This window comes from Aquarana catesbeiana, linkage group LG03 (genome assembly GCF_042186555.1).
Source record: "Aquarana catesbeiana isolate 2022-GZ linkage group LG03, ASM4218655v1, whole genome shotgun sequence".
NCBI lineage: Eukaryota > Metazoa > Chordata > Amphibia > Anura > Ranidae > Aquarana > Aquarana catesbeiana.
The window spans coordinates 406,923,534-406,938,134 of record NC_133326.1 but is presented as its reverse complement, the minus strand read 5'-3'; the positions used below and the strand labels follow the sequence as shown (position 1 = coordinate 406,938,134).

Sequence of the window (14,601 nt, the reverse complement as noted above, 5' to 3'; positions counted from 1 at the left end):
TACTGACTTGGGTGGGCCTGGACCAAGTAGGATTTGTCCCAGGAAGCGAAGCCAGGGACAACACCATTAAGTCCCTGAACCTGCATACCTGGCTTACTTCCTCCCAACAGGAGGGCTTCTTCCTGGCAATGAATGCGGAGAAGGCGTTCAACAGAGTGGCTTGGGACTATACTGATGGTGTTTTGACCTCGCTGGGGCTCAGACCCCGTATGCGGGCCTTTATCCTATCATATGCTAACCCAAGAGCTTGGGTTAAGGTCAATGGCCATCTGTCGGACGCCTTCTCCATCCGTGATGGAACCAGGCAGGGTGCCCCTTTTCCCCCTTGCTTTATATACTTACACTAGAACCCCTCCTCCGTTGCATCCGAGCCAATCCAGATTTCAAAGGTATACGGATACGGGAACGAGAATTTAAGATTACGGCCTTTGCAGATGATGATCTACTTTTTCTCTCTTCACCGCTAACGTCCTTACCCAATCTTCTCCAAATTCTTGAACTCTTTAAACTCCTATCCAACCTAAAAATTAACTATTCTAAGTCATGCGTTGAACGTATCCCTACTCACGGATCTGTCCAAGCAATGTCAACTTAATTTCCCCTTTCAATGGAAAGCGGGAGCCATAACCTACCTGGGCATCCAACTTCCTGCTGACTTAGCAGAGCTATACAGCAGAAACTTCCAGATAGAATTACAAAATATATGCCAAGACCTCCAAAAATGGGATAAACCGACCATCTCTTGGTTTGGACGAGCGTCCATCCTTAATATGACGATACTATCCCGGCTACTATACAAACTGCAAATACTACCCATCAGCCTACCACCTTCCTTTTTTGGGTTTTATAAGTCCATATGCAGGACCTTCCTTTGGTGTAATAAACCCCCACGGATAAGCTGGTCGAAATTGGTGCTTCCTAAAGCGTATGGAGGAATTGGTCTTCCTGACCTACAATGCTATTACCGGGCAGTTCATTTAGCACGAATCGTTGACTGGAGAGTGCATAGTCGACGTAAGGACTGGGTGTCTTTAGAAAACCTGGTAACAAAATCTGATCTATGTCATACTCCTTGGCTCTCGAGAAAACACATATCTCCAAAGGCCCTAACCTATCCCTTGGTAGGGGCCACCCTACATGAATTTGATAGGGCTTTCTCTGTACATGCAGTATCGGCTAAATTATGCCCCATTACTCCAGTGAGAGGCAACCCAGACTTTACTCCAGGCTTATCTGGTACCTTCCAGAAAGCCGAATGGCCACATACGGAAATGTTGGCCAAACAATCAAAGAGGCTGCTTTTTGCGGCAAACTGATCTTGCTAAGCTTTCCGACGCGGGTTAATTTCCATTCTGGCCTTATATCCAGCTCAAACATTTTTTAGATCCGTCCCGCAAACAAGGCTTTACAAAGAGCCCCACAACCATGGAGTCGCTCTGCTCCCGGTCGACCCCCAATGTCATGTCATCTCCATGCTCTACCCTTCATTATTTGGAGAATTTTCCACACACTTACACTTAGAACGAATCTACTGGGAATCTGTCCTGGGCTCAGAGATAGACGAGGAGAGCTGGGACCGCATTCATTTTGTACATCCACAAAGGGTCCCTGAATGTATCTGTCCAGGAAAATGGATACAAATTAAAAACCTGCTGGTATAGAACCCTGGACCCAATTCATAAATTCTCCCCTTCTATCTCTGATCCCTGCCTGCGTTGTGGCAAAGAGCCATTTCTCCATATTTGGTGGGATTGCCCGGCACTCCAACCTTACTGGCATAAAGTTCACGACTTGACAAAAACAGTGTCCTTGCTCCCATTGGAGTTTTTTGCCCTGCACAATATCTCTTAAATCTAGCTAAAATTCCTAAAAAATGATATTATAAGTCGGTTGCCATGTACATGATTAATGCTGCTAGGATGTGTATACCAATCCATTGGCTACATCTCCGCCTGCCATCCCTGAATGGCTTAATCGAATAAATTGTGTCGCTGAGATGGAGGAGCTGATCTATACTGCCTTAGATAATATCTCCAAATTCACTGCTACCTGGGAAGCCTGGATAACCTTCAAAAGATCCCAACTATACCAAGACCTTATAAATACTACAAACTAATTCCTAATCGAGGTGATTCTTCCCCTGTCCTTAATACAGAACCGGATTCACGCTCATGATGCAACACATTTTATTGTTCTGATCACTAGAAGCTGGAGAGGGTAGCTGGTGCTTACCTCACCCCCTCTCCTCATCTCGTATTTCCCCTCTTCCTCCTCCCCCCATCACCCCCTCCCCTTCTCCTCCCCCTTTTTTGTTCTTTTCTTTCCAGTATTTTATTATAGTTCTCTTATTTTCCTTCTTGTCTCCCTCTCCGAGGGTATGTTCTCCTAAACATTGTTTCCCCATCTGAAAATAAGCTTAATACTTAGAGATGTTTAGACATGTTCCATTATATTTCTGTTTGATTGAATTTTACATGTGTTGTTATTTTGGGTTCATAGAGCTTGGTTTGCAGAGTCCAATGAATAAGCAAAGACAGTACAGTGGCTCTATCAAGTCTGACGGGGTGTTCTTTGGTTTGATGGTAAACAGGAGCTGTGCAATGTGGGTGTAGCCCACTTTTCTTTGGTATCAAGGGGGTGTTGACAGAGATCATCTGACCAATTAGGTGGCTGAGCAGTGGCCATGGGGTGTCACGGTGTTTGACTGTGTCCCAGGTACAGTTTTCTATAAGTGTTTTTATATATCTGAATACCTACAGTTTACAGTCTGCTAACATGCATATTATTATCCAGCATGAAATTACCTTAGAAATAGATATAAATATGGCAGGTTGCGGTTATTTACTTTATCTAGCAGGGTTATTGTGTCTCGTTGGCTCCCTTTATTGCCTAATATAGGGATGTTTGGACTTGAAATGTTACAAATTTGCACTGTATTTGCACAGCGGTCTTTCAAACGCATTTTTTTTTAAAAAAAGACACTTTCATGAATTAAAAAAAATACTAAACTATAAAGTCAGCCCAGTTTTTGTTGTATAATGTGAAAGATGATGTTACGCCGAGTAAATAGATACCGAACATGTCATGCTTTGAAATTGCGCACACTCGTGGAATGGTGACAAACTACGGCACCTAAAAATCTCCATAGGCGGCGCTATTAAAAAAATAACGGTTACCAGGTTAGCGTTATAGAGGAGGTTTAGAATTATTGCTCTTGCTCTGGTAATTGCGGCAATACCTCAGATGTGCGATTTGAACACCGTTTACATATGTGGGCACAACATATGTGTGTGTGTGTTCTTTGCTGCGCGAGCTCGCGGGGACAGGGGCGCTTTAAAAAATGTTTTTTTTTTTTTTTTTTTATTTATTTAAATTTTTTTACATTGTCGCTTTAAAAAAAAAAAAAAAATTGATCACTTTTATTGCTGTCACAAGGAATTTAAACATCCCTTGTGACAGTAATAGGTGGTGACAGGTACTCTTTATGGAGGGATCGGGGGTCTAAAAGACCCCAAATTGTGACGTTGCTTCCGTGTTTACACAAAGGGGACTGGAAGGAAGCCTTTTCTGGCTTCCTTCCAGTCTCACTTTAGCCAGCGGAAGTGCCGCATCGTGGCTCGGGTCTCCCGATGGGACAGGAGGCCCGGGAAGAGCAGCGGGAGGAGGGGACGTCCCCTCCCGCTCCTCCTGGATAACAGCCGAGCGGATAACAGCCGACAGCCACCACTAGCTTTTAGAAGGCTTACTGGAATATATAAGAAAATAAAAAAAAAACGCGCTATATCCCAAGTGAACAATTGATCATAAAAATAGCAGCAATCTCAACAATAAACATCAATTGTGAATAAGTATAAAAAATAAGAGGGTTGCACTAATACATATAAAAAATTACATAAGGATCATAAGTGAAAACACTCTTATTAATGTGTACAAACAAAAATAAATGTGGATAACAGCTGAGTGTGATCCACCAAACTGTCCCAACAAGTGAAATAAATAAAGTATAGTAGTGACTCCAAATAACCCGCAGATAAAAAAGTCCAAGTGATAATTGATAAGTAATCCGTGACTACAAAGGAGGGTCCACCACCGAGAGTAGAAGGGGTTACTCCTTACCGGATGGCCATGACCCCCCACTACAGAGGATCACAGCAAGCAGGCAAACTTGTAGGGCAAACAATAGAGGCTTCTACCGGCATCCACTAGAGGTCATCACACCATCAGCCAGGGGCACCTGGAAGACGTGATGATGTCACGAAACGCGTAGGGCGGAGCCAGACGACGCGCTGACGTCACCCCCATACAGTGTTACATTCCATTAGGACGGGTTTGTCCGTGCTCCTGTGGCCAAGGAACCGGACTTAAGGCTATTTTATCTTCAAACGCTATTTCTGTTGGTGTGGCTGATGGTGTGATGACCTCTAGTGGATGCCGGTAGAAGCCTCTATTGTTTGCCCTACAAGTTTGCCTGCTTGCTGTGATCCTCTGTAGTGGGGGGTCATGGCTATCCGGTGAGGAGTAACCCCTTCTACTCTCGGTGGTGGACCCTCCTTTGTAGTCACGGATTACTTATCAATTATCACTTGGACTTTTTTATCTACGGGTTATTTGGAGTCACTACTATACTTTATTTATTTCACTTGTTGGGACAGTTTGGTGGATCACACTCAGCTGTTATCCACATTTATTTTTGTTTATACACATTATTAAGAGTGTTTTCACTTATGATCCTTATGTAATTTTTTATATGTATTAGCGCAACCCTCTTATTTTTTATTACTGGAATATATGACTCAGAAAGGCATATGCCCAATGAGTCACCAATGCTTTATGGTGTATAAACGCCAATGGGATGGAACATCTTAGGCTTTAACTTCTGGCCAGAATAGGGGATGATCCCTCCGTCCCTCGGATGGCTTGAAGTGTGTCAGGGCTAGGCTCAGCCCTTCCTTCTCTGACCTGGCCGCTCAGCTGTCGGCTAATTGCCAGCTCCCATCTCTCTCCACAGTTACTCAGCTGTTGATATCCTGCTAGTCATTTCTGCCTACTTAAGCCATCCAGTCCAGAGGAGCTCTGCCTTTGCCTTGGTCAACATCACAAGAAACATCGCCTGCATTCCTGTTTTAAGACTGGTTTTGCTGACATCCCTTCTGGCTCCGGATCCTGCTTGCTGTTCCACTACTTTGATCCCTGACTTCTGGCTTGGCTGACTATCCGTTCCGGTTACTGAAATTGGATATGTTTTGACTACGTTTGTTCTTTTTACTTTTATTATTAAACAAGTATGATTTAACTGTACTTCTGTCTCGGTCTGATTTCATGGTTTCTGACAAAGTGGTAATAACCTGGCAATCTGGTAGTCTCAAACAAAGGGTGGACCAAGGCTTCCCCGTACATTCAGCCGGTATGACCGGTAACTTGTTTTGGAGTAGTGTCTTTCAGGACAGCACCTCCTTCTACTCAGGAAACATTGCCACACCCATCTTTAAAAGGAGGCTCCTCCCCATGGATCCTCTGCTGCAGAAGAGTACCTACGGCTAAGCAGTATAAAGACAGTACCAGTCTGGGGCACATCATTCCCTGGTGACTCATTGGGCATACGCCTTTCTGAGTCCATATATTCCGGTAAGCCCTCTCAAAGTTGGTAGTGGCTGTCTTCTATATTCACGTGATTTCTAAGGATTATTGATACCATAAGGACTAAACCTCCTTGTCCAGATCAACTTCAACACTTATATTTTATTCACTCTGTGGAATGCCTAGCTGTCATTATTATCATCATTCTGTTTAGACACATTTATTTTTATCACATCAATATATGGTTAATGTTTGTTTATTTTTTTTGTGAAATGGCCATTCATGTCACTTTTTACAGACAAGTGTCTTTTTGGTGTATTGTTTTCACTGTCACGTATACAATCCTGTAGTCATACAGAGACCTTTTTCACATTAGTACTGCACGTTTTTATAAATATTCATACCTCTGTGCTTGCCAACAAGGGTTTCTCCACCAAGTACTAAGTCATGTTTTGCTTGGGGATCAAATGCTTATTTTACTCACTGTACTGCAACTTAATTTATAGCATTGGTTTTATGTTTTTTTTTCTAGATTTTTGGTTGATATTCTGTCTCTATCATTTAAAATACACCTATGATAAAAATGATAGACCCCTCATTTCTTTATAAGTAAGCAAACTTACAAAATCTGCAGGGGAACAAATAATAATTTTCCCCACTGTATATCACCAATGGGGTCCAAAGACAGTGTGCGTTCCAGCGGCCCATGTCAGCGAGATGGAGCTTGGAACGCTGGTTACGGACTATTTGTACGCATTTTATTATCGGTATCACTTTACACTATGTCACCTAGAGATGTATTTATATTGCATGGGCTAATGCTTACTTCAGTTGTTGGGTTTTTACCCCCTCTTTTTATTTGACTATATTTAATTATGTGCTATGCCATGATTTTGATTTATTTATTACCCCTATTTGCTGCATTGGCTCTACCCACCTAAAGTGGGAATGGGCTGAGAGTGATTACATATTATATTTTATATAAAGGGGGATGATGGCCCTGTTTTAGCTTTGAGGAAGGGGGTGCATCTCCCCATTCCCCAAAACGAGCAAGGCTATTGTGTTGAATGACTGCTTGGGCCACGTGATTCAGTCGCAGTGGTGGAGTGGAATTTAATGAGATACAACGCCTGTTATACAGCACACTTGAGAGTATGTTTTTGTGCTTTCAGTTTTTGATAAACTTTTTTGGTAATGCAAGGCATTTGCGTCCACCTGTGTGTTTTTCATTTTATGTCAAGATTCCCCTGTCTGAGGTAAGCTGCATCAGTAGAGCATTCCTGTTTTGTATTTGGTACTGTTTAGATGTCTATACCTCTGGAGTGCTGGAAAGTTTGTAACACGTTATCGTGGGGGGGGGGGGGGGGGGTGTCTAGATTGGCTAAGGTTGTATGTAACCATGCCCTTTTAAGCCCCCCCCACACACCCACACACATTGTTAGTGCAATTTGGCCATGCGCACAATGTGCTACTCCAAATTTTGGACATCACTTTATTACTTCAGAATATTAGATATTATAGAATATATTATTCAACCACTGGTGCCAGATGACCTAGGCACACCACTGAATACCACATTAGCAATTTCCTTTTCTTCTACTATCCAATCCTTGAACGAACTGTATCGCTTCAACTGCATTGGAGAAAGCTAAATTGTCAGGACAGTGTCTGTCATGTTTACATTAGAAAACTGGGTGAACGGATTTCTAATTTTTTTTCAGGTAGTACAGTTTACAAATGTTAAATGGAGAGAGGTAGGTGTGGCGCCGTAAATGTAATTTAAGAAAAAAAAAAACATCAAATTGCTAAAGGTGTTTAAAGTGTCAAGTGCTTCGTGCATACACTGGTGTGTACAAGTGCTGACAACACACACATGCAAACATGGATGAATGTGCTGTGATCATATTGTCACGGAACGTCCCACACTCCGCTTGAGTGCTTCCGTCATATACCACTTCCTCCCAGTCTGTATACAGATATCAGATATTCCAACCTCTCTGAGCAGAAAACAAGGCGACACTTGCTTCACTGCTAACATGGACTGTTTATTATGAATCAAAGTTACAAGACTTTATATGCCGTTGGAACCTCCTCTAACAATACAACTGTAACTTAATTAACATGAGCTAATTATCTAATCCTTTATACAGCCTAGGTGACTGAGACATGACCTTTCGCCCAGACTTGTGGTCACCGAGCTTCATACAGTTAATTAACACAATAGCAGTCGTCCCGTCTCCTACATTGTATAGAGGACAATGTCATTAGCTCATTCAATTAACATAAACACAGGTTGATGACACCAGCATCTCCTCACAGGATGTGTCCCAACAGAATGAATCCATTGAAAATCCAGGGCCCATAATCAAAAGGCAACAGGCTTGCATACAGTCCTCTCCAACAGCCTCTGGCCCGGCTAGGTCTGTGACATTTCTCCCCTTTCGGCAGGAGACTAACACAGGAGGAGACCCCAGACGGGTTGACTCCGAAGTTAGTCCATAGTTCCAGTCCTCTACTGCCTGTACCCACACAGTACCCCAAACAAATTGTTCCAAACAGAGTATTACTCACCCAGCCAACCTCTGCCTCTCTCAGAGAACATATCTGCCGCTGGGGAGAGGCCTGGACTGGCTCTTCTCCCTGGAATCCTTTCTGCCGCTGGAGAGGAGACAGGGTGTCTGGGCTCACTCTGTCATTCTGTTGGGGATCGGGGCCCACTGCCCAGCATCCCTGGGGTATACAGGTGGAGACTGAAGTCCCATCCACCTTCACAGGAAATCCATCCTCTGTTAGTTGAGGGCAGGGTCCAGCAGTCCTCGGCCCTGTTGCCAGCCCTTCTGCTGGAAACCCCACACCATCTGTTCCGGCTAACTGTTGGAGAGGGAGGCCGACTGCCCCGCCTCCCTGGAACGCTGTAGTTGTTGCCGGTGCTGGGCAGAGGTTGGTAGCACTCTGCCCTGTTGCCAGCACTTCTGCTGGGGACTCCGCATCCTCTGCTCCGGCTAACTGTTGGGGCAGGAGGCTGGCTTCCTCCACTCCCAAACTGTGTAGCTGCCATTGGGGAGGTGAGCCGGCTGCTTCCTTTTCCATTCCCTCATCTGGCTGCTGGGACGACATGTCGATGGTACTGTCTCCCAGGTACACGGATCTTTGCTGGGGAGGAAAGCCCACTTCCTTCACCCTGGCCAACTGTTGGGGAGGGACAACACACACCTCCTCTCCCTTCTCCCCCTGTATCTGCTGCTGGGAAGTGATTGCCATCTTCTCAGCCTGAGCCTCCACAATTGCTGCAGGTGTGGGGCAGAGGTCTTGGACCCTCTGTCCGGTTGCCAGCACTTCTGCTGGGGGTTTGCCAGGTGGTTCCTCCTCTACAGAAACGTCTATTAAATCCCCAGTCTCTGGAATTGGTAAAAGTGTGGGACAGAGGTCTTGGACCCTCTGTTCAGTTACCAGATCTTCAGCTGGAGAAGTTTGTTTTAACTCCATAGATGCTGCTGGCAGAAAATCACATGTCCCTGTCAGTGTTGTGGGAGAAAGGCCGACTACCTCTTCTCTCAAGAAGGCCGAAGCCACTGTTGGTGCTGGGCAGAACACAGTGAACTTTGGCCCTGATAGCAGCTCTTCTGCTGGAGGCTCATCAGGTTGTTCTTCCTCAGCAGAAAAGTCTATTAAATCCCCCGTCTCTGCAACTGGTATCTGGGGATTGAGGTTCACCATCTCCTGTCCATGGAACCCAGAAGATGTTATCAGTGCTGGGCAGAGGTTAGCAGAGCTCTGCCCTGTTGTCAGCACTTCAGCTTTGGGGATGGCAATCTCCAGATTTTCCACTGCAGATTCTCTGGCATGCTGCTGGACAGGCACATTCCTCCATCCAAGATCATCCCATGCAGAAACAGGATCATCAAGGTCAGTCAACACTTGCTGCATCCGCCATAAGACCTCTGCCTCCATAGCTGTGGGGGCAGGTTGGCAAAGCACACTATTGCTCTGCCACATTGCCGACTCTTCAGCCAGGATTTCAGGGTTGTCAGCTGGTATTTCCTGATAGTCCCAGGCAAAGGGAGCCCAGCCCTGGCACTGAGCAATGTCTAGCAGCCATCTGTAGGCGATCTCTAGCTCCCATTCCTGAACGGCCAGAAACTCCAAATCTTCCTGTGCCCAGTGCACTTCCGAAATGTTCAGTAGCCCTTCTCTGAAATCCATGATTTCGTCCACCCGCCGCTCCAAATCACTCCCAAAGTTAGGGTCCCCTGTCAGCTTCACAAACAACAGTCCCAAGCCGCCGTAGCTTAAGCCTTCCGTTGGGCTGTCATCCGCTATCCAGGGACATGCTTGGGATACATGCCACCGGAGGGCTCTGTAGCTCTCATCCAGCTTTATCTCTGCCCAGACCAGCCTGCTTAATTCAGCTGTCTGCTTCTTGTGTGGTTTTTCTCCCAAAAACCGCACCCGCAGTCCGTACTGCGACCAGTACCTTTCCTCGATGGAGGGGAGAACTTTTCCCTGGTGTCGCTGCTCACGGGCTAGCGCTTCCTTCCAGAGTTTGCAGCGAATAGAATCACACCATCCCAGCAGGACCTGCTCCGATACTGGTCCTCTGTGCTGTATCTGCATCTCTTGCAACCTCCTTCTGAATTCCTCATCCATGGCGGCTGGTATCTGTACCTCTCCTCTCCTGCTATCTGGACCTTGGATCCAGATGGAAGTTTGGATGTCCCAGACTGCAGGAAGCTTTCCCGCTGCTTACCACCAATGTCACGGAACGTCCCACACTCCGCTTGAGTGCTTCCGTCATATACCACTTCCTCCCAGTCTGTATACAGATATCAGCTATTCCAACCTCTCTGAGCAGAAAACAAGGCGACACTTGCTTCACTGCTAACATGGACTGTTTATTATGAATCAAAGTTACAAGACTTTATATGCCGTTGGAACCTCCTCTAACAATACAACTGTAACTTAATTAACATGAGCTAATTATCTAATCCTTTATACAGCCTAGGTGACTGAGGCATGACCTTTCGCCCAGACTTGTGGTCACCGAGCTTCATACAGTTAATTAACACAATAGCAGTCGTCCCGTCTCCTACATTGTATAGAGGACAATGTCATTAGCTCATTCAATTAACATAAACACAGGTTGATGACACCAGCATCTCCTCACAGGATGTGTCCCAACAGAATGAATCCATTGAAAATCCAGGGCCCATAATCAAAAGGCAACAGGCTTGCATACAGTCCTCTCCAACAGCCTCTGGCCCGGCTAGGTCTGTGACACATATATAGTCCATTCTTCAAAGCACAAAATGAAAGCTAATGTGACAGGTGCTCTTAAAAAACCATGCCCTGGCGATCCTTACGTATAAAAGGCATTCATGGCAAAAAAAATAAAAATAAATAAATATATATATAATATATATATATATACATACACACACACACACACACACCTACCTCTCTCCATTTAACGCTTGCATTTACATACCACCTAGGTGGTTGTACCAGTAGGGGCAGCAGTTCATTTTCTTTACTTATTGCCATAAGTGCAGGACCAAACATATATTTTACATTCAGTTTACAAATGTGTATTTATCCCAAGTACTAAGCTGTCTGGCTACACTTAAAATTTAGGTCCCAAATTACAGTTTATAGACAACATGATTCTTACACATGGAACAGTAGTAAGTAAAAAAGAAAATGGGAGCGAAAACTAGGATTTTGCCCATAGCGACCAATTATCCATTAGAAGACTGTTAATAAAGGGTAAAATATCAGTGTATGCTTCACTATTTGGTGAACATTTGTGGTTGTATGGATATTTTTTTTCCATTCATTAAAGTATATTTGGCTTTGCTCACCATGGTAATTTGTTGATTTACTCCTCAGTTGGCTATGTGCTAACCAGCCTGCAGCTGTTTTTAGCTTATCTTATTGACTTGCATCACATTTATTAAGAGGCATACATGAGCTGTGAAAATAGCTTGCATTTATGTATCTGCCCTATGACAATGGCAAACATATTTTTCCACTACAGGCTCTCAAAATTGTTAGATGCAAAAAGAAAAGCATATACCACAATATACTATTTCCTTATAAATAGGTCCCATAGTAGAATTTAGGTTACTTTGGTTACAAAATAAAAAAATAATCAATATTAACATCTCAAATTAGTGCAGTTTTAGTCCAGGAAACATTAAAAAAACTAGGAAAAAATGCAAACTTTTTTTCTTTGTAGAGGGAACTGAGTGATCAAAAACCACTGTTCGCTCAGTTCTTTGTCTTCAGTGAGCAGAGAGCAAGTCACTGTCAGTCACCGGCTCTTTGCTCTGCCCCTCCAGTGCTCACTGGAGTGCTGGGCTTTGGGGGTGGGAATGGCTGGCTTAGGCCTTCAGCGGCATACTGAAAGGCTGAGCCAGCTGCAGGTTAGCCATCTGGCTGAATCCCGACATTAAAGTCAGGATCCAGTCAGAACCTGGACCAGCTGAGTGACGTCTGGTGTCAGCAGACTTTAGTCTACTGTCGCCTGAATACAGGTCACAGGAGTGTAGAATGAAGTGCACTCCTGTGACCCACATGTGAAAAAGAAGGGCCAAAAGAGATTTGGCCTTGCTTCTCTGTTAAACCCTAAAAAATAAAAGTTAAAGCCTGGCCATTAATTTTTTTTTTCGATAATTTTATACAGAATTTTCAAAGAAAGAATGTACAAATCTGGCCATTATTATTATTATTATTATTATTATTTTTTTTAACTTTTTTTTTCCAGGTTTTTACAAATAACCTTAATATATAATTGCGACAAAGTAGTTTCCATACTAAACTAAGCCTTTAGTCTTTGCAACTCTCTGGTATATACAAGATGGGTTTGCTATAATTGCATTAATGTTGCATTGTTTTTCAGGACATGGAGGACTGACCCTAAAAGTGGCACTTGTATTTTGGCAGCAACTTCAGTTAAATGTGAGGATGTTGAGATCACTGGGATCCTGGGACATGTCGTTTTGTGTGAGCACCTGATAGAAAACATTGGCACTCAGAAGTGTAAAGTGACCTATGTCTGTAGGATAGACACAAGGTAAAACAACCTACATCACTGTAGAATATTAACTAAGTGGTCAATGAGTAAGAAAATTAGAGCTGTCCTGTGTCCTATGAACATTTTATGTGTTGTCTCAAAGAACTTACTTAGGCCCACCTAATTCTTATCTATGGTTACAAAATGATTAGCATTAATGTTTTAGAGATCTGAGAGTGGGAAATGTTTAATGTAATTTAGCAGGAGACACTAGCAGGGTTAACATCACTCAGTCCACAAAAATGTTTTGTAATGACTGATGTGGTGCAGTTTTCCTGTATGGGGGTGAAAACAGCGTATCCATGTGTTTTGTGCAGATTACCTGTGCTTTGCTGTAGACTTCTATTGCATTGGGTGGTTTTGGTGCATTTTCTAAAAGTGCACCAAAATTCCTGCATGCAAGACTTTTGATGTGTTTTCAGAAAACACATCAAAACCGCGTGATTAAATAGAAGTCTATAGCAAAGCACAGATAACCTGCAGGTACACTGCGCTGCACCCGTGTTGCAGGACACCCGCACCGCATCAGTGTGAAGGCACCCCAAAGTGACAATAAACAATATCCTTATTCTCCAAAAATAATCCATACACATCCACTACTTAATGGCCCTGTAGACTATTTTTCATGAAATTGTTTAAGAGCTGATTGCACTTCTGGCAGGACAATCAGGTCAACAAGTATTTTTCTGTACTTGCAGAGCCTTTAACCACTTCAATACTGGACACTCCCCCCCCCCCCTCCCTTCCTGCCCAGGCCAATTTTCAGCTTTCAGTGCTCTCACACTTTAAATGCAACTCTGTACGCAAATTCAATTTTAATAATTTTTTGGAGACAGATCGAGCTTTCTTTTGGTGGCATTTAATCATCACTTTTTTTTATTCTATTTTTTTTATACCTTGCTATACAAGTGAAAAAATACCAATAAAAAACAAGTTTTTCTTTGTTTCAGGAGACATAGCAGAATGTGTTTTGGGGTGTAATATAAGTATGCCTATACTGTGTGTGAGAAATAACTTGTTAAAATTACAACTTTGTGAAAAATCATGTTATGTAATTAATTTTCCAAGATATTTAGTAAGAGGCATGGTAAGTTTTTTGAAGTTGTAATTTTTTTTATCACAATTTTTTAGACCATGAATGAATTAATATGATTTTTCACAAAGTTGTCATTTTAACAAGTTATTTCTCACACACAGCATAGGCATACTTATAACTGCACCCCAAAACACATTCTGCTATGTCTCCTGAGTATGAAGATGCCACATGTGAGACTTTTTCACAGCCTAAATGCATAGAGGGGTCCAAAATCTAATGAGCACCTTTTGGAGGCCTAACACATTTTTGGAGGCCCTGGAGCACCTGGACAGTAGAAACTCCTAAAAATGACCCCATTTTTGAAAGCAAACACTCCAAGGTATTTTCTGAAAGGCATAGTGAGTCTATAATTTTCTGCCAAAAGATTTGGGAAAAATAGGAAAGAAAATTTAAAATGTATTTTTTTTAAAAAACAAAGTTGTCAATTAACCTGCACAGACGGCTAACGGAAAGCTCCCGATGGCTTTACGATCATGTGACTGGCGTGATAGCCAATCACAGCGGTCACATTATCTTAGACCCCACCCCAGCCTCCTGGCATCTGAAAACCCTTAAAGGGACGGGAGGCACCGGTGCCAAAGAGTTAATAATATATTTCTGACACACAGCATAGGCACACTAATGCCGCGTACACACGATCGCACATTCTGACAACAAAGTCCATGTTTTTTTTTCCGATGGATGTTGGCTCAAACTTCTCCCCGCCACCGCAGTGTCCCCCTGTGTCCTCCCTGCCACCGCAGTGTCCCCCTGTGTCCTCCCCGCCACCGCAGTGTCCCCCTGTGTCCACCCCGCCACCGCAGTGTCCCCCTGTGTCCTCCCCGCCACCGCAGTGTCCCCCTGTGTCCTCCCCGCC

At 43.7% G+C, this 14,601-nt stretch overlaps 1 protein-coding gene across 3 annotated transcripts in view; it reads left to right on the top strand.

Moving 5' to 3' along the window:
* Positions 1 to 14,601, top strand: part of LOC141132388 (rho GTPase-activating protein 7-like) — a 314,961-nt gene that overhangs the window by 253,919 nt on the left and 46,441 nt on the right. For 2 of the 3 annotated variants that reach the window (XM_073620714.1, XM_073620713.1), the window contains exon 13: positions 12,476 to 12,649. In XM_073620714.1, the coding sequence (XP_073476815.1) occupies positions 12,476 to 12,649 (174 nt within the window). Of the gene's footprint in view, positions 1 to 12,475; positions 12,650 to 14,601 lie in introns of those variants that run through there. The other variant, XM_073620715.1, reaches the window with a different exon arrangement.